This window comes from Canis lupus, chromosome 16 (assembly GCF_003254725.2).
Source record: "Canis lupus dingo isolate Sandy chromosome 16, ASM325472v2, whole genome shotgun sequence".
In the NCBI taxonomy this organism is placed as follows: domain Eukaryota; kingdom Metazoa; phylum Chordata; class Mammalia; order Carnivora; family Canidae; genus Canis; species Canis lupus.
Window position 1 is genome coordinate 28264738 of NC_064258.1, and position 26371 is coordinate 28291108.

At 40.4% G+C, this 26371-nt stretch overlaps 2 protein-coding genes across 5 annotated transcripts in view; one reads left to right on the forward strand and one right to left on the reverse strand.

Moving 5' to 3' along the window:
- Window positions 1–14773, reverse strand: part of BAG4 (BAG cochaperone 4) — a 32809-nt gene extending 18036 nt beyond the window's left edge. For 3 of the 4 annotated variants that reach the window (XM_049094725.1, XM_049094726.1, XM_025430747.3), the window contains exon 1: window positions 14106–14505. In XM_049094725.1, coding sequence (XP_048950682.1) covers window positions 14106–14375 — 270 coding nt within the window. In that variant the 5' untranslated portion in view covers window positions 14376–14505. Of the gene's footprint in view, window positions 1–14105; window positions 14506–14638 lie in introns of those variants that run through there. The other variant, XM_025430903.3, reaches the window with a different exon arrangement.
- A 72-nt stretch (window positions 14774–14845) lies between these two features.
- LSM1 (LSM1 homolog, mRNA degradation associated) lies at window positions 14846–26227 on the forward strand. The gene is made up of 4 exons (XM_025431037.3): window positions 14846–14979; window positions 20270–20338; window positions 21729–21844; window positions 25723–26227. The coding sequence occupies exons 1-4, from the start codon at window positions 14934–14936 to the stop codon at window positions 25891–25893; spliced, it is 402 nt and encodes a 133-aa protein (XP_025286822.1). The 5' UTR covers window positions 14846–14933; the 3' UTR covers window positions 25894–26227.
- The last annotated feature ends 144 nt before the right edge of the window (window positions 26228–26371 follow it).

The following is a 26371-nucleotide window of genomic DNA, read 5'->3' on the forward strand; positions in this document are numbered from 1 at the left end:
TCTTTTTCTCTGCCTCTCATGAATAAATTTGCTTTGAACTTTATAGTTCTAGTTTTAAGCTTAAACAAAATCTTCAGATTGTTTAATAAATTCACTGGCAGTTGTAATCACAGAGAGTTTAATTATCACCATCTTGGCTTAACTGCGCTACTTATCAGTTTCTTTTTTTTTTTTTTTAACATTTTATTTATATATTCATGAGAGATACAGAGAGAGAAGCAGATATACAGGCAGCAGGAGAAGCAGGCTCCCCGGGCCCGGGGAGCCCAATGCAGGGCTCGATCCCAGTGAGCCAAAGGCAGAAGCTCAACCACTGAGCCACCCAAGTGCTCCTACTTAACAGTTTCATAATGCTTTGTTTTCAAAGCACATAAGTATTCCATATGACGTTATACAAACTAGCCAAGTAGCATCTCCTTTACATAATACAGAAATATAGCAAGATTAAAAAAATTTTATGGGCAAACTTCAGATCATACCTACTAAATTTCTCAAGCAGGCAGATGCCCCTAATTAATGCCCTCCCTTCCTTTTCCTGGTTAAAGGGTAAGCATTTGGCTAATTGTTCTCTCCACCAAGAATTTGAATCTTAGTAGTAGAGACGAAAAAACAAGATTTGAAGCTGACTCACCCCAGCAGTGGTGAACTAATATCTAAATCTCCAGAACTGGGATCCCTGGGTGGCGCAGCGGTTTGGCGCCTGCCTTTGGCCCAGGGCGCGATCCTGGAGACCCGGGATCGGATCCCACGTCGGGCTCCCGGTGCATGGAGCCTGCTTCTCCTTCTGCCTATGTCTCTGCCTCTCTCTCTCTCTCTCTGTGTGTGACTATCATAAATAAATTTAAAAAAAAAAAAATTCTCCAGAACTGCCCTGGTTTCTGTTCTCTCTTACCAACTCTCTTTGGTCCCCCACATTTTCACTACTTCTCCACTCTTCTATCCCTCACCCCACACACGTCCTCACTTCCTTCATTACTCACCTTCCCAGTCCTTTGCCTCTGCTTCCCTCAGATATACTTGCCCTGCAAAAACCCAACCCAGTTTATTTTTTTTTTTAAGATTTTATTTATTCATTCATGAGACACACAGAGAGATAGAGGCAGAGACACAGGCAGAAGGAGAAGCAGGCTCCATGCAGGGAGCCTGATGAGGGACTCGATTCCTGGGCCAAAGGCAGGCGCTAAACTGCTAAACTACCCATAGATCCCCAAACCCAACCCAGTTTAAACCCAACTGTTCACTAACTTCACATCTGCACTTCCTCTAAATACTGGTGGAGAGGGGCAACTGGGTGGCTCAGTGGTTGAGCATCTGCCTTTGGCTCAGGTCGTGATCCCAAGGTCCTGGGATCAAGTCCTGCATCAGGCTCCCCACAGGGAGCCTGCTTTTCCCTCTGCCTATGTCTCTGCCTCTCTCTCTGTGTCTCTCATAAATAAATAAAATCTTATACATACATACATACATACATACATACATACATACATACATACTGGTGGAGAGAAACACTATAAGCTCTTTGGTTTCTCTCTCAATTAGAGACCACAAATCTCAAGTAGACAGGACTGCCTACCAACCATACCACACTTCCTTAGGATGTTCATCTCACTCTCCATAACAATTATTTTACTCTTCTTGCCCCCTCAAATCTCCAATATCCTTTTAGCCCACCCCTCATTTTTTAACTGACAACTTTATCTCATATTCCACCTAAAAAAAAAAAAAAAAAAAAGGAAGAAGCAATCAGAGAGAAACACCATCTTCCTACTTATAAATCAAATGCACCCTATCTACCACTGTCTTCCCAGAAAGTGTGATGTGCCTCTGGCTCTATTAAAGGCCAATCCTGGGGCAGCCCGGGTGGCTCAGCGGGGTGAGTCCAGGGTGTGATCCTGGAGACCGGGGATCGAGTCCCACGTTGAGCTCCCCACATGGAGCCTGCTTCTCCCTCTGCCTGTGTCTCATGAATAAATAAAATCTTAAAAAAAAAAAAAAAAACATGAAAGCCAATCCTTTCCCCATAGGTGTGTGGCCCACATAACCTCTTTCCGTCTAAAGAATTTCATTCCTGTAGTTAGTCTATCTTTCCTCAACTCTTCCTGGTTGAGCAGATCATCCCCATTACAACACAAACCTGCCCTTAAGAGTATCCTAAGCAAATATTTAAATATATATTTAAACTACCATAACAGTGCAGCAAGTGAGTGGCATACCAATCAGTAAGATTAACAATAACCTACCCAATAATTGCTAAAAATGAATGATAGGGAATCCCTGGGTGGCTCAGCGGTTTAGCGCCTGCCTAAAGAGGTATTCCTCTTTTGTATGCCTGTCCTCTACCATGAGGCCAGCATTTGCCATATAGAAGCTGTGATTTCAGTGTGAGTCCCAGAATGAGAAGACACACAGGCAAACCAACCTAGAACCTGGAGTCACTACAGCAAACTCACAGAACACGAGCAAGAAATAAACACTTACTGTTGCAAGCCACAACTCTTAGTTGTTTTTTACTACAGGAAAAATCAGAGAATCCAATAACTAAATATCAAGTTGGTAATATAACCATGCAGGAAAAAAGAATTATTTCAAATGACTTTTAAATTATAGTACTTTTACTGTACATCTTCAGTGGAATATACTCTCAGGATAAGCTGAACTGCAAAGAAACCTAAACCTGGGGGCGCCTGGGTGGCTCAGCAGTTTAATCAGCTGACTCTTGGTTTAGGCTAAAGTCATGAACTCAGGGTCTTGGAATCAAACCTAGCACTGGGCTCCCCACTCAGTGGGAGTGTGGTCAGCGAGAGCCTGCTTGAGATTCTCTCTTGTCTGCCTCTGCTCCTCCCCACTCCACTCCTTTTCTCTCTCAAATAAATAAATCTTAAAAAAAAAAAATAAATTTAGAAATTTAAACCTGTACTCATTAGTTAAGCTAGTCAACATAGCAGCATTATTTTTATTAACATCTTTACTGAGATAATACACAATTTGACCATTTAGATTGTATAATTTAACAGTTTCTAGTATATTCACAGATAAGTACATTATCAGTTTTGGAACATTTCCTTTTTTTTTTTTTTTTTTTTTTTGGAACATTTTCAAAACCTCAAAAGGATACACTGTTACCCTTTAGCTATATCCTCCTATCTCCCCATTCCCCCTGCTCTATGCTACTACTAATCTACTTCCTAACACTATAGATTTGGTTATTCTGGATATTTCATATAAATGGAATCACATATAATATCTTGTGACTGGCTTCTTTCACTTAGCACAATGTTTTTGAGGTTCAACTATGTTGTACCATGTATCACTATTTCATTCTTTTTTGTGGCCAAATAGTATTCCATTGTACACAAAATCACATTTTGTTTACCTATTCATCAGTTGATAGACATCTGTATTGTTGCCACCTTTTGACCACTATGGCTAATGCTGCTATAAACATTCATGAATGATTTTTTTTATGCGAATATACGTTATCTTGGATACTGGAATTGATAGGTCATATGACAACTGTGTTTAACAATTTGAGGAACTGGAAGCTGTTTTCTAAAGCAGCTACACCAATTTACTTTCCCATTAGCAATGAATGTGTTGAGTTCTGATTTCTCCACATCCTCATCCATACTTGTTTTTCTGTAGTTTTGTTTTTTGATAGCCATCCTAGTGGGTGTGGAATGGTATCTCACTGTGGTTTTGATTTATGGTTCCTTCATGACTAATGCTGTTGAGCATTTTTTTCATGTGCTCATTGCCCATTTTATGCCTTCATTAGAGAATTATCTATTCAGACGTTTTGCCAATTTTTAAAGTGGGTCATTGATATTTTTATTGTTTAGTTTTAAGAGTTCTTTATAGGATGAACTCAGCGGTTTAGCGTCGCCTTCAGCCCAGGGCGTGATCCTGGAGACCGGGGATCAAGTCCCACATTGGGCTCCCTGCATGGAGCCTGCTTCTCCCTCTGCTTGTGTCTCTGCCTCTATCTCTCATGAATAAATAAACAAAATATTTAAAAAATAAGTTCTTTATACATCCTAAATATATTTAGTCCCTTTTCAAATATATGATTTGTAAACATTTTATACCTTTTCACTTTCTTGATAATGTCCTTTGAATTACAGAAGTTCTTCATTTTAATGAAGTCAGATTTATCTGAATTTTTCTCTTCTTGGTTGTGCTTTTGGGGTCTTATCTTAGAAAACTGTTAGGCAGGAAGCTAGGCATGAGCAACAGAGAAGGATGGACCTCAGACATCTGACAGAGAGTCCCAACCGAGGACTCCCCAGGGAAAACCACATTCCACCCATCTAGCATCAACTTGGAGTTACTACATCCTGGAAGAGGAGGAGTTCATTTTGCTGTGCTTGTCCTTATTCAACCTGTCTCTAGAATAGAAATAATGTTGCCATTTCCTACCCTATTCAGCCATTTCCACTATGTCTTGGGAAAGGACATGTGTAGTTCATTATATTATGTAATGCAGGTCTGTCACTCAAATATTGCGACCTAGGACCCACCCAAAAGAAAAAATTGATACAAGTCCACACCCCAGAAGGAGTTTCCAGGGCCATTGTCTCTCTTTTGACTGGCCTGCTGCTCCCCTGCAGTGTGCTTTAATAAAACTTTGTTCTGCTTTCCTTTTACTTTGCCGTACTGTAATTCCTTACTGAGGCAGCAAAAAGAACTAAGGCTTCTTTCTTTCCCTTTACATCTAACTCTTGGTGACATAACCACAGCCAAATCCAAAGTAGTGAAGATTTACTCTTTATTCCTTCTAAGAGTTTTATAGTTTTAGATCTTACACTTACGTCTATGATCCATTTTGAGCTTTTATATATGAGTCCAACTTTATTTTTTTAAAGATTTTATTTATTTATTCATGAGAGTCACATGAAGGAACAGACATAGGCAGAGAGAGAAGCAGGTTCCACGCAGGGAGCCTGACGTGGGACTTGATCCCGGGTCTCCAGGATCACACCTGGGCTGAAGGCGGCGCTAAACTGCTGAGCCACCAGGGCTGCCTGAGAGTCCAACTTTATTGATTAGATATGGCTATCCAGTTGTCATGGTACTGTTATGTTGTGCCACAGACTATTCTGTCCCTCTATTAAATGGTCCTGGCATCTTCTCAAAAATCACTTGACCACAGACACATGAATTTATTTCTGGATTCTCAATTCTATTCCATATAGATGTATAGGTTACACATGTCTTTTTCTTTCTTCTTCTTGCCTAATTGCCCTAGCCAGAACTTCCAGGATAGTGTTGAGTAGTAGTGGCAAGGGAAGATATCCTCATCTTGTTCTGATCTTAGGAAAAAGCATCTAGTCTTACATCAATAAATATGCAGTTGGCTATGGATGTTTTATAGATGCCCTTTATCAGATTGGAGAAATTTCCTTGTATTCCTGGAGTCATTTTATCAAGAAAGAGTTTTGGATTTTGTCAAATGCTTTTTCTACACCTATTGAAATAATTGTAGAGGTTTTATTTTTTTGATTAATATGGTATATTGCATTGATTTTCAGATGTTAAACCAACTTTGCAGTCCTGGAATAAACCCGACTTGGCCATGGTATATAATTCTTTTTATGTGTTGCTGGATTTGTTGTTTATTTGTTAGGATTTCTGCATCCGTATTCCTAAGATACACTGGCCCATTTTCTCTTCTTGTGATGTCTGTCTGGTTTTGGTATCAGGGTAATAATGGCTACACAGAATGAGTTTAGCAGTGTTCTCTCCCATTTCTCAGAAGTATCTGTGAAGAATTGGTGTAACAGTTCTTTAAATGTTTGGTAGAATTCAGTAGCTTACCTGGGCTTATACTTTCTTTGGGGTAGTTTGTTTTGTTTTCTTACCAATTTAATTTCTTTACTTGTTATAGGTCTATTCAGATTTTCTATTTCTTCTTGAGCTAGTTTGGGTAGTTTGTATCTTTCCAGAAATTTGTCCATTTCCCCTAAGTCACCTAATTTATTGATATACAAGTATCCACAATATTCCATTATAATCTTTTTTATTTCTGTAAGATCAGTAGTAATGTTCCATCTTTCATTTCTGATTCTAGTAATACAAGTCTCTCTTTTCCTGTGTGAATCTAGCTAACGATTCATCAGTTGGGTTGATCTCTTCAAATAACCAGCCTTTGGTTGCACTGATTTCCTTTACTATTTTTCTATTCTCTCTTAGATTAATTTCCACTCTTCAAGATCAAGAGTTGCACACTCTACCAACCAAGCAGCAAGATGCTCTGCCACTCTTATTATTTCCTTCCTTGTGCTTGCTTTAGGTTTAGTTTGCTCTTCTTTTTCCAGTGTCAAGATGGAAGAGTACAGTACTGATTTGAAATCATTATTCTTTCTTTTTTTTTTTAAAGATTTATTTATGTGAAGGGGGGAGGAGCAGAAGGATAAGGATAAGCAGACTCCACACTGAGCCCCAAGTGGGGCTTGGTCTCACTACCCTGAGATCATGACCTGAGTCAAAACCAAGAGTCACATGCTTAACCAACTGAGCCACTCAGGAACCCTGAAATCATTATTCTTTCTTAATATAGGCATTTATACCTATAAATTTCCTTCTCAGCAGTACTACTTTACCTTCATCTTAGGAGTTTTAGTATACTGTGTCTTCATTTTCATTTATCTCAAAGTATTTTTTAATTTCCCTTTTGATTTCTTCTTCAATCTGCTAGTTATTTAGGAGTGTTTTATTTAAGGGACGCCTGACTGGCTGAGTCAGTAAAGCATGAGACCCTTGATCTCAGGGTTGTAAGTTTGAGCCCCATGTTGGGTGTAGAGATTACTTAAAAATAAAATCTTAAAAAATATATTAAGGAGTGTTATATTGAATTTCCCAAGGTCTTTCCTACTACTATCTAATGTTTTTACATTATGGCCAATTGTATTATTTCTATCCTTGTATATTACGATTTGTTTTATGGCTAGCATATGGTTTATCTTGAGAATGTTCCATGTATACTAGAGAAGAATGTATATTCTGTTGTTGGGTGGAGGGTCCTATAGATGTCTGTTAGGTCTAATTGGTTTACATGGTTGTTCACATCTTCTATTTCCTCATTAATCTTATATCCAGTTATTCTATCCATTATTGGAAGTAGAGTACTGAAGTCTCTATTGGATTGTCCATTTTCCCCCTTTGTTTTTGTAAGATTTTGCTTCATGTATTTTGGGTATTTTGTTATTAGATACATATATTTTTATAGTTATTTTATCTTCCTGATAGATTACCCTTTTTATCATGTCCCACTTTATCCCTAGAAACATTTTTTTGTTTTAAAGTTTACTTATCTGATACTGTATCGCTACTAGTTTTCTTCTAGTTACTGTTTGCATATTTCTTTTTCCTCTTTTTTTTAAAAAAGATTTTATTTATTTATTCATGAGACACACACACACAGAGAGAGAGAGAGAGAGAGAGAGAGAGGGAGAAGCAGGCTCCATGCAGGGAGCCTGATGCGGGACTTGATCCCTGGTCTCCAGGATCACACCCTGGGCCAAAGGCAAGCACTAAACCACTGAGCCACCCAGGGATCCCCCTTTTTCCTCTTTTTACATTTAAAATATTTGTATCTTTAAATCTGAACTGTGTCTCCCACAGAGCTAAGAAGGAAAAACCTACTACTCCTGTTTTTCCTTTACTCTTTTGCTATTACCACATTCACAACACTTCTGATATCAGATGTGAGATTTTTTCCCCCATGCTAAGTAATTCTGCAACAGCAGCTGGCTGTCCTACAATTAAACTATCTACCTGTAAATAGCATCAGATCTCACACGTTAGGGGCTCAGTTCCATGGTAGTGCCCCCTACCACTTCAGATGCCAATCTGAAGCAACAGGTACCCAGGTCTCCAGGTTACCTACAATTTATGTCTCACGAAGCTACAAAGTGGAGGTTCCCATGACCTCTACCCCCTCGAATTTGATTATTTGCCAATACATCTCACCCAATTCAGGGAAATACTTATGATTACCAGTTTGTTAAAAGGATATGACAAGGGCAGCCCGGGTGGCTCATCGGTTTAGCGCCGCCTTCAGCCTAGGGTGTGATCCTGGAGACCCGGGATCAAGTCCCATGTCAGCTCCCTCCATGGAGCCTGCTTTCTCCCTCTGCCTGTATCTGTGCCTCTGTGTGTGTGTCTCATGAATAAATAAATAAAATCTTAAAAAGAAAAAAGGATATGAAAAGATACAAATGAACAGCAGATGAAGAGATACACAGGGCAGGCAAGCTCTGGGAAGACCCCAAGTGCAGAAGCTTCTGTCCCCATAGAGTCAAAGTGTATCACCCTCCCAGTACGTGGATATGTTCATCAAACTGGAAGCTCTCTGAACCCCAGTGTGTTTGGATTTTTATGGAGGTTCCCTTACATAGGCATGATTGATTATTAACTTCATTTCCAGCCACTCTCCCTTCTCTGGAAAATGAGGACCAGAGCTGAAAACTCTAAATATCTAATCTTATGGGTTGGCCTTTCTGGTGACCAGCCCCAGGAGACCACCCAGAAACATGTTATTAGAACAAAAAATAGTTTTATCATCCAAAAAATTCCAAGTGGTTTAGAGCCCTGTGTCAGGTACTGGGGTCCCAGACGAAATATTAGAACAAAAGTACTCCTAGTGTTCTTTTCATTTAGGAATTTACAAGAGTTTCAGGAGCTCTGTGTCAGGAACCCAGGACAGAGAACAATATACATGTTTTTTTCTATTATCTCACAATAGCATATAGTTGGATTTTTTTAATCTTCTATATCTCATATCTGTTTTTGTTCCTCTATTTTTCTTTAACTGCTTTCTTTTGCCTTAAGTAATTATTTTCTAATGTAACATTTTAATTTCTTTAATGAGTGTGTGTATTTCTTTCCCTGATCACACCTAGCTGTTAAAGCTCCACACCCTGGGATATAAGCTCAGGTCATGATTCCAGGGTCCTGGGATTGAGCCCCTCATCTAGCTCCTTGCTCAGCAGGGGAGTTTGCTTCTCCCTCTTCTTCTGCCCCTGCTCCTTTGCTCTCTTTTCTCTCGCTCACTCCCTGTCTCAAATAAATAAAATCTTTTAAAAAAATTATGCAAGAAGATAATAAGTTCATTTACCTGTCTTTTGAGAAGAAATAGCTAAATCTCAGATGAAGGCTGAAGTCAACTCCTTTCATATTTATCCTAGAATTAGTTTTGTAGTACATGCATGATTAAATTTACAAAGTGACTTACCAACATGCCTCCAAAATTAACCCCACCCCAAACAAATCTAACAGAAGAATCTGGGATCCCTGGGTGGCGCAGCGGTTTGGCGCCTGCCTTTGGCCCAGAGCGCGATCCCGGAGACCCGGGATCGAGTCCCACGTCGGGCTCCCGATGCATGGAGCCTGCTTCTCCCTCTGCCTGTGTCTCTGCCTCTCTCTCTCTGTGTGACTATCATAAATAAATAAAAATTAAAAAATATATATATATTTTATAAAAGTATTTTATAAAAAATACTTAAAAAGAAAATAACAGAAGAATCTGACTAGTGCTGCTACTAAGTTCCATTTACAAATTTGTTTATCTTGCTTATAAGAATTAGACAAAAATTATTCAAAATATACATTAAAAATTATTTTTGGCTATACATGCCTAAATCACTACAAAAGCATTTTATGTACCTATGTTCACCATTATCCCAAATTTTGATTTTCAATCTCATTTGGATCTTTTCCATGGTTCTTTATAATTTCCCCACTTTCCTGTGTCACCTGGGTGGCTCTGTTGGTTAAGTACCTGCTTTCATGACTTGGGTCATGATCCCAGGGTCCTAGGATCCAGTCCCATATCAAGCTCCCTGCTCCTCAGAGAGGCTACTTCTCCCTCTCCCTCTGTCTGCAGCTCCCCCTGCTTGTGCTCTCTCTAATAAATAAATAAAATCTTAAAAAAATAAATTTCCCACTTTCTCCCAGCACCTGTTTCAAATATTTATCATACCAAGTTCTCAGCTTATCCCATTCCACTTCCTCTCTTCTGTGATGACCTAGCCTCCTACTCCACCAAGGATACCAAGAGCTACAAACTCCTTTGATGTCCCTCCCCTCTACCTCCAAAGTGATATATCCCCCGCTCTAGCTTGGAAGAGGTTTTCCAGCTCTTCTTCATGTCTTCACATCCCTCTCTCCACAAGCCATATTCCATTGTTTTGTGCCCATCTTCCTTCTTACTCTCCTCTACTTACAAACATATTCAAACTACCTAATCCTAAAAATTCTTCTCTCAGTCCTGGTTCACAGTCAACTATCCACTTTTCCATTTACTGACTTCTGGAAGTATGGTTTATACCAGTTGTCGTGGCATCCAAACCTCCCACTATTTTAAACTCCCACCACTAAAATCAACAAAACCCTTTTAATTGCCAATCCAATAGCATCTTTTCAGTTCTCCTATCACTTACATGCAAAATAATTGTGTCCTTGCTTGGTTTGCATTACATGACTTTCCTGATTTCCTTCCAAGCATCCGTTCTTTGTCATCTATTCTAGACTCTCAAAGATCTACCATTACCCAGTTTGGTAATTCAAATATGTTTATATTTGATGACGCTCAAATCACTATCTCCATCCCCATCACCCACCTGACCCCACATCTATTGTTTTGTTCCTACCGACAACTCCTAGATGCCACAGACTCTAAAATTTGGCATCAAAAAACAAAAATAAAAATAGAAAAATCACAAACTTCTCTCTAATCAATCACATACAATCCAACCAGATCTTAGCACACAGTAACCACAGTGAATAACTGGCTTGCAACAGAAATGAAATAAATGCAGTACATAAACCCTTGCTAAAGCCTTTTTTTTTTTTTTTTTAAGCTCCTCTATTAACCAATCATTAGTTCTTCTGGTACTAAACTAAACTATATCTTCCCATAAAAACCTGTTCCTCTTCCTGTTTTTTTTTTTTAGTACTATGAAACATTTATTCCTAGGAAATACTAAAACCTCAGAATCACTTTCTGTTCCTCTGGCTTCCCTCACTTTTAATTGATATATACCTTTAAAAATGTCTTTTTTTTTTTTTTTTTTTTAGGATTTTTATTCATTTATTCATGAGAGAGACAGAGAGAGAGGCAGAGACACAGGCAGAGGGAGAACCAGGCTCCATGCAGGGAGCCCAATGCGGGACTTGATCTGGAGACCCTGGGATCACACCCTGAGCCAAAGGCAGATGCTCAACTGCTAAGTCACCCAGGCATCCCTAAAATGGCTTTCAAACCTATGCAACTTGTTTGGAAATGCATTCAAAAAGTAGGATAGAGGCACCTGGCTGGTGTAGTCAGAGGAGCATGTGACTCTTGATCTTGGGGTTCTGAGTTTGAGCCCCATATTGGGTGTACAGATTACTGAAAAAATTTACTTAAAAAAGTAAGATAGATGTGATGAAACAGGGATCCCTGGGTGGCGCAGCGGTTTGGCGCCTGCCTTTGGCCCAGGGCGCGATCCTGGAGACCCGGGATCGAATCCCACGTCGGGCTCCCGGTGCATGGAGCCTGCTTCTCCCTCTGCCTATGTCTCTGCCTCTCTTTCTCTCTCTCTCTCTCTCTGTGACTATCATAAATAAATAAAAATTAAAAAAAAATTAAAAAAAAAAAACCACCCTGACGTATAATAGTGAAACTTGCTAATCAGACAAAGCGAAAATCCTGAAAGCAGCTCAGAAGAGGTCTGTTTCTGGTCCATAGACCACACTTTTTGAGTAACAAGGTTTTAAAAGTTTTAAGAATACTGTCCTTGATTTAAGAATACTGCAAGTCCAAGTATAAGTCATCGGTTTATTGGTCTTCTCCTCTGTGGTCTAGTTTGTCTCCTTATAGGCCAAACATTTTATCACTCTAATCTACCGTGGGTTTCCTCAGCCTACTTATTCCAGATTTTTACACACACACACACACACACACAAATATAACCCTTCTCCACAATTAATCTCTCACTACATGTTTCTCACATAATTTTTTAAAGATATGACTATGATAGCATAAACCCACCCTTTTTTAAAAAGAGATTTTTATTAATTTATTTGAAAGGGTGGGGGGAGCAGAGGAAGGGGGACAGGAAGACTCCACACTAAGCACAGAGTCTGATGCAGCTGGACCCCAGGACCCTGAGATCATGACCTGAGCCAAATCAAGAGTCGGACACCCCGGTGCCCTGAAACCCACCCCTTTAAAGTACACAATTCAATTTTAGTATATTAAAACTCGTACAATCATCATCACTATCTAATTCCAGAATATTATCATCACCTCAAAACAAACCCAGTATCCTTTACCATCACCTCAAAGTCCCCAGTTCCTCAACCCCTGGCAACTACTAATCTTCCTGTCCCTATAGATTTGCCTATTCTGGACATTTCATATAAATGAACTCATACAGTACATGGTCTTCATGTAGCCTGATGTTTACAAGGTTCATCCATGTCGTAGAATGTATCAGTACTTATTTCCTTTCTATGGCTAAATAATTTCCTCTCAAATGAAATTTATCATATTTTATCTATTCATCAGCTGATGGCCATTTGGGTTATTTCCACTTTTTGGCTATTCTGAATAATGTTGCCATGAGCATGCTTGATGTTCTTAAAAACATGCAAGTCTTTATGTAGACATGTTTTCAGTTCTCCTGGGTACATATCTAAAAGCAAACTTGCTGAGTAATATACTAACTCTATGCTTAATGTTCTGAGGAACTGCCAAGCTACTTTCCAAAGCAATGAACCATTTTATATCCCTACCAGCAATATATGGGCATTTCACTACTACATTTTCAACCCATGAAGATGTTCTAATTACTGAATGGAAAGAGAGGTGTGCTCCCCTCAACCACATAATAATTCACTGCTAAAAATACTTAATTAACAAAAGAGAAGTATATTTCCCACAGGAACACAAGGAGTAAAATGTTATAAGTCCGACTGTAGAGGTTTCCCCTGCTATCTGAAAATAGAACATTCCTATGAAATCTTCTGTAAAGCCAAAATGGCATAAAGGGGGGGGGGGGAAGCAATTACCATTAATTTTTATGAAAAATGTTTCAGCATTCCCAGGCTCCTCAACCTTTCTTAGGCTTTTCTGATACCTTAGGACATATCTTGCCAACAAATGCACAAAATAAATGGAGATAAAGCCCAGAGGCTCATAGACACAGTTCAGAGTAATGGCAGTGTGATGCTGAGAAGCTGAGTGTAGTTCCCAGGGAAGGAGATTGGCGGTGCCACTCTTACTGCCCAGTTGCGCACTGCCTCTACTACTGCTTGCTGCAAAACAAACACTGAAGCTATTCTCACTTTTCAGCTTCTTTCCTAAAAGCCAAACTCCTCTCCGGATTCCTTGCAGTTAGTAAAAACAGGCACTAATGTAGGTCCTTCCTAAAAAACCAAGTGGCAATAAAGTGAACCTTCAAAAACCCAGGGAGACCTCTACTGCCCAAGTGAGTTAACCTCTCAGGGGCCAACTATTAAATCATAAAAGAGAGAGGTTGTAATGGCATTTACGTCGCAACCGCAACGTAACTTAACAATCCAAGTAAAGGTGCTTTCCAACATTGATTACTGGTGAGTTAACCCCGGACAAAGCGTTAGGGGCAAAGGGCTAAATGCCCGATCCCTCCTCCTCCTGCAGGGCTCTTTCCCGTCGGGAGGGGTTGCTGAGTGGCAGCGGGGGCTGCAGCCACCTCCCTTCTCGGGAAGAGCCGGCCATATGAGCCACGCAGGATAAATTGTTAGAGCTCCAAAAGCTTTCCAGCCCAACGTCAACCCAAGGCGAGAGATTCCGCACCTTGCTACTCGGCTTATCAAGTCAGCGGAGGATCTTTCTTCTTCTTCTTTTTTTTTTTTTTTTAATGGTAGCAGACACATTTATTATGGTCGAAGAAGGAGACGCAGAGAACACAAGCATATCCCTCCAGCCACAAACCCCGTCTGTCTCTCCAACGCACCCCCCATAAGCAAAATAAACATGAAACCCAATCCATTACGAACTCCAGAGGCTTATCAACCCCGGCGGCCCTCACCCTCCAAAGACTCCCCTTATCGAACCCCCCTGGGACAGATGGCCCGAAGCTTACCTGGTGGCTTCCTCCAGCTCGACCGCTCTCTGACCAGGCGCCTGCAGAGGCGTAGTAGCCATCCCCTCCTCCGCCTTCTCCCGGCCAGGTGGTCTCAGCAGGGCCGCCCCCGCGCACCCGCCAGGAAATGGGAGGCTGGGGAGGTTCAGGGCGAGGAGGATACGAGGGCGGAGGCGGGTGCATGGGCACGTCTCCCCCGCCCGGCCCGTAGTAGCGGCCATACGAAGGACCGTCGCTGGGGCCGTAGCCCGAGCGCCTCAAGGCCGACATGGGCTCTAATGCCCCGCAGCGCTTCCCGCCCCCCACGGCCAGCCCATGGCGCAAGCGCCCGCCGACGAGAGGAACTGGAGAGCAGGGAGAGGGGTCGGCCGACAGCAGCCAATCCTGGCTCGGGCCCGCCCCTTCGGCGGCGAGTCCCGAGAGTCGTGGGACCGAGGTCCGTGCCTCGGGGGAGGCGGGGGGCGGCTGTCTGAGAAGCTGGAGGACGAGCTGCAGCCCTGCGTTTCTTAAAAGGGAGACTACGTTTTCCTTACCATCTAGTCAAGCTAGCTTCCTCTTCCCCTTTTACCGGGGGCGGGGAATGGGTGTCCCGGGACCGCGCCAGTCCCGCCTCTTCCGGAGGACGGGCACGTGATACCGGAAGTGGGTGGGAATAATATGGAGGCGTTTCCGGCAGGCCCCGGCTTCTGAAAGCCGGGGCGGACGTGCTGCTCCTGGTCCGGGTTCCTGTCCCGGTCCCGCCGAGGCGGCGACTGCGGTCAGAAAGAAGGAGGTGTTGGACGCACTGGCCCGCCGCCGCTATACTCTGCAGCCTTATCTCAGCTCAAAATGAACTATATGCCCGGTACCGCCAGCCTCATAGAGGACATCGACAGTGAGTAGCTCATCTCCTCTGCGTGAAGTCGGGTGAGATCCTTCCTCCCGGGCGGACACCTCTTCAGGGGGAGCTCCTAGAAGGAGTCTGGGGCGGGGGGAGTGTTTTTAGCACGCTTCTGGCTGTTCGGCGTTGACATGCTCCACGTGAGTGAAGAGCCTCAGGCACTCCATTTGTCCACCTCCTAGCCGCCTGCCTCTCTCCTGCGTCTCGCAGCCTCCACCAGCCCGTGGGCCGATAAGCCACAAGCTGTAGAATTCACTCCTGCTTTGGAGGGACGCGGCTGCCAAGACCCAGACGCCAGAGTTGCCCCTCCCCACGTCCACTCTTTCCCACCTGCAATATATATCGAAGTACCAGCTTGTTACTGGTAGACGAATGAGAGTAGAGAAAGGATTCGTTAAGAAACGAACGTTTTAAAAGATAGCAGCGGTTGGACTTAATTGGCAGTAAACGCAGGTTTTATGCTGTGTAGCCATTTGCAATATCCTTTTACCGTCAGGTTCTTCAGCACTTTCAGACAAAGGTATTGACTTTTCTGGAAAGGCTGAATCACTTCAAACTTATTTTTCTGTTCGACGGTTTTCTCTTACTTGTACTAAAAAGACCTCCCTTTTCTCCCCATCGTTGTTCTAAAGAAGAGTTCGGTCCTGCGCAAAAGAAAGACTCCTCTCTGTCCCTTTCTAAGCTCTCTTCTGTGAATTACTCCTCAAGCAACATTTTCTAATCCTTTAAAATCCTGTGGTCTGTCTCATTAACTTATAATTGCTGCAAAAGTGGTTTACACAGTTCCAAACAAGTTACAACAATCACGGTTATTATGTATGCAAATTTAAGAAGTGAGTCCCTGGGGCGCCTGCCTGCCTCTGTCAGTAGAGCAGGTGACTCTTGGTCTCAGAGTTGTGAGGTCAGCCCCACTTTGGGTTACTTAGAGAGTACTTCAAAATACAATTTTTTAAAAAATAATAAAATGTGAGTCTGTGATCATACTCTCTTCGTTGTCTGAAATCATTCTTTAAATCCAAATTAGTGGGGCGCCTGGATGGCTCAATCCGTTAGGTGTTTGCCTTTGGCTCAGGTCATGATCCCAGAGTTCTGGGATCCAGCCCCACATGGGGCTCTCTGCTCAGCGGAGCCTGCTGCTCCTCTCCCTCTGCCTGCTGTTCCCCCCTGCTTGTGCTCTCTTTCTCAGTTAAATAAATAAATAAAATCTTTAAAAACAAATCAGTAAATAAATCCAAATTAGTGATTTTGCTATTGAAAGAAAATGTAGTGTGAATTGGACTGTATTTGTATATAAATAACAATTGCACAAATCCACCTGTAATATGTAATGAAAAATTCAATTTTAGTTGTCTGTGGATGCCCTTTTGCCCCCACCTCTTATTTTATTTTATTTTATTTTATTTTATTTTATTTTATTTTATTTTATTTTATTTATTTTTTTAAAGATTTTATTTATTTATTCATAGAAACACAGAGAGAGAATGAGAGGCAGAGACACAGGCAGAGGGAGAAGCAGGCTCCATGCAGAGAGCCTGACGTGGGACTTGATCCAGGGTCTCCAGGATCACGCCCTGGGCTGCAGGCGGCCCTAAACCGCTGTGCCACCGGGGCTGCCCACCTCTCATTTTATGTATCTGAATTATATGAAGCCCCTGATAAATCCTGCTGTTCTACTAAAAATAATTTTTGTTCTCAAACCCTCTAACGCCTTCTTTGTAGACTCCAAGCCCCCTCCTTTACTGAAAAGTTTGAAACCATTCCTTATGTACCCTTCGCTGTCCCCCCAACGACACACAATTTCCTCCTTTCTCCTCAGTCTTTCTGCATATGCACCCATCCTCTCATCTGAGTAGGAGGTATTCCTTTTCAGTCTGTGGTCTTTTATTATTCTTTCTTCCCCTATTTCTTCCATTAATGCCCTTTTTCTCTCGTATCTTCTCTCTCTCCCTGGATCCTTCCATTCATGTATATTCTTATTCTTGTCTGTCCATCTCATACTTTTTTTTCCACTTATGTCTCCTCATCAAACTCCCATCCCTTTTTCATATCTTTACCCCTTAACATTTTTTTAAACATTTTATTTAAAATTTTTTAAATTTATTCATGAGAGACACAGGCAGAGGGAGAAGCAGGCTCCATGCAGGGAGCCTTACATGGGACTCGATCCCGGGACCCCACGATCACACCCTGGGCCTAAGGCAGGTGCTAAACCGCTGAGCCACCCAGGGATCCCCCTACCCCTTAACATTTTGAATCCTCTCCATTTTGATTCTACTTCCTGACCACCTGCAGTAGACCACCTCCATTATACCTGCAATCTGATTTTTGTTATCATCACACTGAAGCTGCATTCTTTTTTTTTTTTTTTTAAATCCCCAGAGTGCTTTTCTTTTTTTTTTTTTTTTTTTTTTAAATTTTTATTTATTTATGATAGTCACACAGAAAGAGAGAGAGGCAGAGACACAGGCAGAGGGAGAAGCAGGCTCCACGCACCAGGAGCCCGACGTGGGATTCGATCCCAGGTCTCCAGGATCGTGCCCTGGGCCAAAGGCAGGCGCCAAACCGCTGCGCCACCCAGGGATCCCTGAAGCTGCATTCTTAAAAGGCCAAAATCTGATGCATTCTTCTGGGTTCTTCCCTCTCCTCTGTAATATTGTGATACTAATACCACTGGGTTCTTAATTCTTTTTGTTTGTTTGTTTGTTTGTTTGTTTGTTTGTTTTCTCCAGCACTGGTACTTGCTAATTTTCTCACTCCTCCAACTCTTAACTGTTCCCTAAAATAGGTGGCCCCTTAGGTTCTATCTTTGGTCTGCCTCTTTTTTTGTTTTTTTGTTTGTTTGTTTTTGTTTTTTAAGATTTGTTTACTTATTTTAGGGGGTGGGAAGAGGGAGAGAGAAGCCCAAGCAGACTCCCCTCTGAGCATGAAACTCAGTCCCAGGAACCTGAGATCATGACCTGAGCTGAATTCAAGAGCCAGCTGCTCAACCAGCTGAACCACCCAGGTGCCCCATGCTTTTTTCTTTAAAATTCTAGGAGAGCTCCTGGACTTTTATAATTGTATCACCTCTTTGTAGACCTATCAGAAATTCCTCTAATTCTGACCTCTTTGACGTTCTAGCCTTATATTTCCAACTCCCTGTTGACATTTCTATGTAGATGCCCTGATTAGCACTTTAGAATCACTAATAACAGTCTTTCACTTTAATCTTTTACTGCCAACTTTTGATAAATGATCTGTTCTGTCATGACTCAAAATTCCTACATCTTGTGGCGCCTAGATGTCACAGTCAGTTAAGCATCTTACTTGGTTTCAACTCAGGTCGTGATCTCAGGATCAAGAGGTGGAGCCCCACCGAGCTTTGGGGTCTCCTTAGAGTCTGCTTAGAGTTTCTCTCTCCCTCTGCCCCTCCCTCCCACATTCGTGCACTTGAGTGCTCTCTCTTCCTCCCTCCCTCCCTGTCTCTCAAATAAATAAATCTTTTAAAAAATTCCTGCATCTTCTTAACTCATTTCTTCAGCACCCCCACATACAATCATACTCTACCTTTACAAATTCCCATCACTTAAAACTAAACAGTCTTGGGGTGTGTGGGTGGCTCAGTCAGTTAAACCAAGACTCTTGGTTTCAATTCAGGTCATGATCTCAGTGTCCTGGGATCAAGCCTCACATTGGGCTCTGCATTCAGTATGGAGTCTGATCGAGTATTCTCTCTCCTCCTCTGCTCCTTCCCTCTGTGAGCACTTACATGCATGCACTCTCTCTCAAAGATACGTAAATATTTAAAAAACAAAAACAGGGCAGCCCGGGTGGCTCAGCGGTTTAGCACCGCCTTAACCCCAGGATGTGATCCTGGAGACCTGGGATCGAGTCCCACGTTGGGCTCCTTGCATGGAGCCTGCTTCTCCTTCTGCCTGTGTCTCTGCCTCTCTCTCTCATGAATAAATAAATGAAAAATCTTTAAAAAACAAAACAGAACTACACAGTCTTAGTTCTGTTGCCTTTTCCTTCTCATTGGCCTTGGTATAGGTTTTTTCTTCATGTCTCACATTCTGCTTTCCCTTTTCTGTCAGTTCATACTTCAATGTTTTCTTGTGAAGTATAAACCAAACTGAACCTGCTTCTGGTACTTTTTGGACTTTATATCCTTTGACTTCCCTTTATATCCCACATTTTTAGCCAAACGTATGGATACATACAGGCCTTTTCCCCCCTGCTTCCTAAATTGCAGATTCTCCTTTCTCTCTCTTTCCCTGTCATTCATCGCAGAGGCCAAAAGTGATCTTTCAAGGCTCAATTCAGATACCTCCTCTAGCTAGCTAGTTTCTCTCAATCTCATATAATTAAGATTTGCTTTCTTATGGAACTTAATTATAACCCAAAGAAGACTACAAATTCCTTCAGGGAAGAATCACTGTCTTATTTCTCTGTTATGCTTCTAGAAAGTACTTTATGCACATCATTAAAGAAAAAAGATGCAGTTAACTGCATCATTAAAGATGATCGATGAATGAATTTGGCCATTCTAGCAACTTGTCGTTCCTCAGTGCAGCTCAAAGTCTCTCTTAGAAGTTTTCCCTAGCCACTCTCTTTTCTGTAGCTACTTCCCCTCTCTCTTCATCATACTATCCTGCTATCTTGTGTATTATTCCATTGTATTAATCACAGTGGGTCTTTTTTTTTTTTTTTTTTTTTTTACTTGTTTGTCTTCCTTTACCAGGAATATATGTTGATAAGGTTGGTGACTTTGAGTCGTCTTCTCTACGGTATATCTAAGCCCCAGACCAGTGGTTGGCTCTCAAAAAATATTACTGAATTTTTGCTCATGCTCATTTTACCTGTCTGAGGCATTGTTTTTATTCAAAACCTTCCCTGATCCCAAAATGTGATATAGAAGCTCTTCTAAGTTGAGAGGAAAATAATTCTAGTATTAAGACCATAAAGGTTATCTAGACCTCCTCAATCCTTGGATATAGAAACTGACATGACACTGGGAGGATTTAACTGCCAACATTAACATCTAGACCTGGGAGGCTGGCTTCCAGTCAACTCACCCAGTCCTTTGCCCACTCTGCCACATGACTCGGATCCTTTTCACCAGGAATCTTGTCATCTAAACCCCAGGATCCCTTGGTCCTTCCACTAATTTCCCAATTAATTCTGCCTTAAATACATTGGGAGAAGTGGTAGAGCTTAAACTATTAACTTTTTTTTTATTATTAATCCTGTAAACTCGCTGAAGCTAACAGTTCTCATTTTTAAAGATCTTTTTTCCTCTCCCTAGAAAAGCACTTGGTCCTGCTTCGAGATGGAAGGACGCTTATAGGTTTTTTAAGAAGCATTGATCAATTTGGTATGTACTAGTTATAGACTTATACTCTGAATAATAAGAGCTGCTTTTGTATGTTTGTGTTACTAAATGTTGACATTAATCCTGCAACTTTTTCAAGTGTCTGGCATAATGGAATACTGTTTTTGAGTCATTATGTCCTTTTTTTCTAAATTACGATCAGGTGATTCAAAAGTTAGTATTTACAAGCTTGTATTTCTTTTTTGTTTTTTGTTTTTGTTTTTGTTTTTAGCTTGTATTTCTAAAACTGGTTTTCACTAGAACATAGGATTACAATGTTTTGGACTGTTTTTTATTTTCCCCAGTAGAGGGAGCCAAACGATAGAAATAAACTCAGGCCACTGAAAAAGCTGCTCATTTGTACATTGCTTGGGTGCGACTATTCTTCAGAGCAGTTCCTGCACTGAAGGTAATCCCCCTTGTCCAATGAAAATTGTATAGAAAGCATTTCCTGAACTTTTTGGGGTCCCAACTTTAAGCTCAAGATTTTACACTTGAGAGATACAGCAGACCCAAAAGAGTCTCAGTCTTTGTTTTGCATCTTGCATTTTTCTAAAGAGATCTATATTTGCTTCTGTTTCAAGGAACTTCTCAGTTCATATCAACATTCGTTGGACATTTCCTAATGGATTTGGGCATAAGGAAAAGCAACATAATTGAAACACTTAGAGGAATTACAGAAGATAGAGATATTTGCTTTTCTTCAAATGAGACAAATAATATCAATTTAAAAATAATAATAATTATTAACAACAGACTGGGGTTCTGAATCTTTTGTCAAATTCATCAAAATACCTTGGGGGAAAAGTAGCAAATACTGACTTTATTCTCACATTACCAGGTACAGTTATCTCACAAAGTGAAAAGAGGTTTTTGTGTATCATAATCCATGGATACCTGCACTGGGTTAAATGAATCCTAAGTACTGAAACAAAGTTAAATCTTTGGTAAATCATCATATACACAAACCTACACAACAGAGGAAAACTTGTTTTTTTGTCTAAAAACGAATTTTGACCTCTCCAGTTATTTAGGCTTTAGATTCTTCCAAGTATCCCGACTATTTATATTTTCTTATAATCACATCGATAGTCACAATCTCACTGATGTAAAGGAATTTAATTCTTGTAACTGGTCCCCACCATCATTCATGTTAATGCAACATAATACCCAATACTCTCTCAGTTTCCATCTGTTTAGGAGTCTCCTAAGTGGTGTGTCTTAATGAAACAGAAGAAGACTATTCAAAATTTTAGCTTTTCCCGGAATTAGAAAGTTTGGAGATCATGTTTAGCGAAATCTTTTCTACTCAAAATAACTGATTATTGGAGTAACAGACCTTTACCCAATAATTTAAACTAAATATCTTTATTTCTTCCCTATACACTTATAGCTAATTTAGTGCTACATCAGACTGTGGAGCGTATTCATGTGGGCAAAAAATACGGTGATATTCCTCGAGGGATTTTTGTGGTCAGAGGAGAAAATGTGGTCCTACTAGGAGAAATAGTAAGTGAAAATTGTTAAGCTGCTGTGGGTCTTCATAATTATGCTAGCTAGGTTTCTTTTTCTTTTCAAGAAGGAAAAAGTATATTTTCCACATTGCATCCAGCTTCTAGCAGAAACTAGCACATTAGTTCAGGAGAGCTACAGACGTAAAAGGAAAACTAGAGAGAATAATTAACTTTGTTTCAGTGCCACTTGGCATTTTAAAGATTTTGATCCCATTAGCAACAAAGTATTGTTGATTTTACCTGATATAAAAATGCCATACTGTAAAAACATGTTCATTAATATGTTATTTCTGCTATCTCTAACAGCAGAAAATTAAAAAACTTAATACCTAACAAGAGGTGAATAATTAATAAAGTGTGATTTATGTGCATTGGAATTTTTTTTTAAGATTTTATTTATTTACTCATGAGAGAGACAGAGAGAGAGAGAGGCAGAGACCGAGGGAGAAGCAGGCTCCCTGTAGGGAGCCGGCCAGGAATCATGCCCTGGGCCAAAGGCAGATGCTCAATTGGAATATTTTGCAGTCTTTTAAACAATTGGTTACAAGTAGATTTTCATGACCTAGAGCTACTGAGCAATGCTTGAGGGAAAGACATTGCATATACATTGTGATGTTCCTGTCTTTTAAGGGGGGGAAGGGGAAAGAAAGAAGAGGCCTATAGGAAAAGCCTCTCTGTTAACTCCTGAGAATGGAGCTCAGCCTCCGTTGGATCATAGCTCACAACCAAAGAGGATACCTCTATACCTATGCCAGGAAGACCAGTTGGCAGGTGAAAAGTTAAGTCTTCTAAAATGTTGTTACTGTAGTAGGTCTGTGTGTGTGTATGTGTATGTACATGTACATAACCATACATATGCACATGTCTATATGTAGGCATATATAAATACATACAAAACTATTAGAAAACTTATATAGCTAATAGATGTACTCAGACTTGGTGGGGTTTTTTGGCTTTTTAAGTTTTTATTTTAATTCCAATTAACATACAGTAGTTTTTTTATTTTTTTTTATAAAGATTTTATTTTTAAGTAATTTCTATACCCAATATGGGGCTTGAACTCACAACCCCAAGATCAAGAGGTACATGCTCCTCCAAATGAGTCACCCAGGTGCCCCAGCATACAGTATTATATTAGTTTCAGATGTCCAATACGGTGGTTCTCAGACATTTTTAAAAGAAGATAAAATTTTATTATATTTTACATAAAATATTTACTCAAAAAAAAAAAAAAAAAAAAAACCAAGAAAAATCCCTAGTTTAAAACCTTTGGTTTTGCTTTGATTATTGGGTTTGCCAGGAAAATTAAACTAAAAAACTTTGGCATTTAACATTTTCAGTAGTTTCTCAATACCTAACCACATCTTATATCTGGTTTACGGAATTCTTTGAAGTGAAGTGGTTTGGTCTGTAGTGATTTTTAACAATAAGCTGTTTGGAAAAGTAAGGAGATAATCTATGCCAGGGTCAGGTTGGCTCAGAGACTTCAAGTTGAAACAGTTAGCTAGAGATGACTAATCAATAGTCTTAATAGCAATATTGTTAAGTCCTCCTATGAAATGTAGAAAATATTTTTTTCTAATTTTGAAAGTGTTTTTGTGATTGATAATTTTGGTTCAGTAGATCATTTTTCGCATGTTTCAGCTGTAGGAATTGTCATCTCGTTGTAACATGTAGAGATTGAAATACAGCACCGTGAGGTGTGGGGAGTGGCAGTAGTAAAGGACTACAAAGTAAAGTGCTCTTCTGCCAGTATATAAAGAAGGGCTAACCCATCTCTGGACAGTAGGAGTATGCGTGATTTTTTTTTTGTTTGTTTATACTTTTCTCAATTTAATTTTTAAAGAGGAAACATGACTTGCTATCAGGAAAAAATGATTTAAGTTAAAATATTTACACATACTCTGCTTCAGTTTTTTTTTAGTTGTAGACACCACAAATGCTTTGTGTGCCAGTTGCATTGGCACAAATGTGCCCCTGTGTAGATGTATATGTATGTGAGGAAAGGGAGGGAACTTGAATTTGTTCGTGAAGATTCGTTGTTTCCTGGGAGTTCTTTTGTGGAGAAAGTACTCTTGAATGGTAATGGTTTGGATGCTGCGGAATTTTACAGTGGTAAGGCTATAAGCCTTGTGGTTCAGAATGGTTACACAGCTGTAGGAACCAATCAATAGTCAGTGTGAAGAAATTAAGTACCCACCCAAGAGAAACTCATACCCAGAAACCATTTAGAGTCTGTAAACATCTGTTGTTTAGGAAGTCCCTAGATTCTGCCTCAAGGATGATGATGCACACAGCCTTAAGTAATAAAACTGATTGTTGGAAATTGGCATCATCATAACCACATGAACAACTCAATGAATAACTTACTGAGAAGTCCAAGAGGCAGTATACCATGCCAAGAACATTGTCTTCCCTTCAGCTGCTACACATGGGTTGTTAGGGCTGGTTATACTTGATAAGATACATTTTGCCCAGGGCAGCTAACATTCGAGCCAAGGCAGGACTTGCTTATATAATTTGTGTGGCTTTCATTCTAATCTCTCTGGTGAAGATCTTCCACCTGATGTCACTGCCTGTGGGTTCTGAGGCCTTGGCAACACATGTGGTGTTAGTACCCAGCAGTAGGGTGGAGTGTCCTGAGGGTTTGTGTGTTGATGCCTTCCCAGAATTTTAAGATTGAAAATCATAGAAAAAAGATAAGAAATAAGAATATCCCATATATATAGTCTTTCCATGTTACAGAAACACAGAATAATACCTGTATGTTCATTTTAAGGAGAATAAGTTGAATCTATGGATAGTGAGATGCTTTTATAGCAAGGTTCTGCAGCATAAGATTAGTTACCAAATACTTGTATGGTGTTCAAACATAAAAATATTAAGCATAGGAGCACCTGGGTGGCTTAGTTGGTTGAACATCCAACTCTTGATCTCAGCTCAGGTCTTGATATCAGCCCCATGCTGGGCTCTGTGCCGGATGTGGAGCCTACTTTAAAAAAAAATTAAGTGTCTTATGCCAGAGTAAGTGAAAAAATTACAATTAATTGCTTTGTGGGGTTTCAAGTCAATATATACATGGAAAAATTAGAAAGCTATTCACCAAAATATTGTTTCATACTAGAATTATGGGTAATTTTTCTGCTCGTCCGTTTTCTAAATTTCATACAGTACACGTGTGTTTTTAAAATAACAGAAAAAATGACTTTTTTAAAAACAAAAATACTGTAATTAAAACAGTGGAGAAATATATTGGAGTGAAACTAGTTTAGTGACCTAACCGGTCTATTAAGGTTTTCTGTAGATTTGTTGCCATAGAGGGGGAAAGAATCTTGCTTTATGATTTAAAGCCTCCTGGTTAATGGAACAGAGGGGCAGTTTATTCTCTTTGGGTGAGGGGTGCTTCTTTGAATCAACGTTCTCTACCTTCTTAGTGAGCCAAAACCCCCAGGAATTAAGCTGACTTTGATCATGTAAAAATACAAAACTTACTTAAAGCCATCTGGCCCTCAGTAACTTCTCTTTTGGATCCTTTGGGTTGGGGAGACAGCTCTTCATGCATATATATGAATATGTAATTTTTTTTAAGAAAAGCAGTCTTTGAGTATTGTAGGACTGCAGGTAACTTAAAGCTCTGTGATACACACTGATAGCGATCCCTACCACCACATTCATATAAGTATGTATTTTGTAGTAGTGTGGCCATCCATTTCTCTAGGAAGCTTCTCTGTCCCCAGGAAAAGGATATTTCAGCCATGTAACAATTATGATAAATAACCCAAGCCTGACATAGGAATCCATTTGCCTAATGGTCTGTAATGTTTTCTATTCTTGGTTATCAGTTGAAGTTTTTCAACCCTGCTTATTTTGTAGGACTTGGAAAAGGAGAGTGACACACCCCTCCAGCAAGTGTCTATTGAAGAAATCCTAGAAGAACAAAGGGTAGAACAGCAGACCAAGCTGGAAGCTGAGAAGCTGAAAGTTCAAGCTCTGAAGGATCGGGGTCTCTCCATTCCTCGGGCAGATACCCTTGACGAGTATTAATCATTTGCTCAGAGGCTGTTGCTTTTGGGGAACAAGGCTGTCACTGAATGAAAGTGACATCCTGATCACTTCACTCATTTGACTAGAGACTGTAGAGTATTGAAAAGTCCTTTTTGAGTTCTTTCACATGAACAACATGAAATCACTTTCCCCCCCTTTTTAATGACAAAAATCATTGTTAAATAAAAAAAAAACAGAGGCAAGGATCTTTTGACACATCATTTTGATCACTGTGGAGCTGGCAACCCTGCTTTATGTTGCCTTTCTTGTCTCAAATTAGTGTTCACAGGAGACATTCTCCGTTTACTTGTAAATAAAATAATCTGAAAACTCATGCTATTTCCTAAGTTTGAGTTGCCTCCAATGAATAGATAAAATTAAGTTTCTGCTCTCAAAGGTATAAGCTGTCCACACTGGGATTTCTCCCTTCAGCGACAATTCCAATTTGCTAGTGGCTTATGAAGGAATATTTTCACCC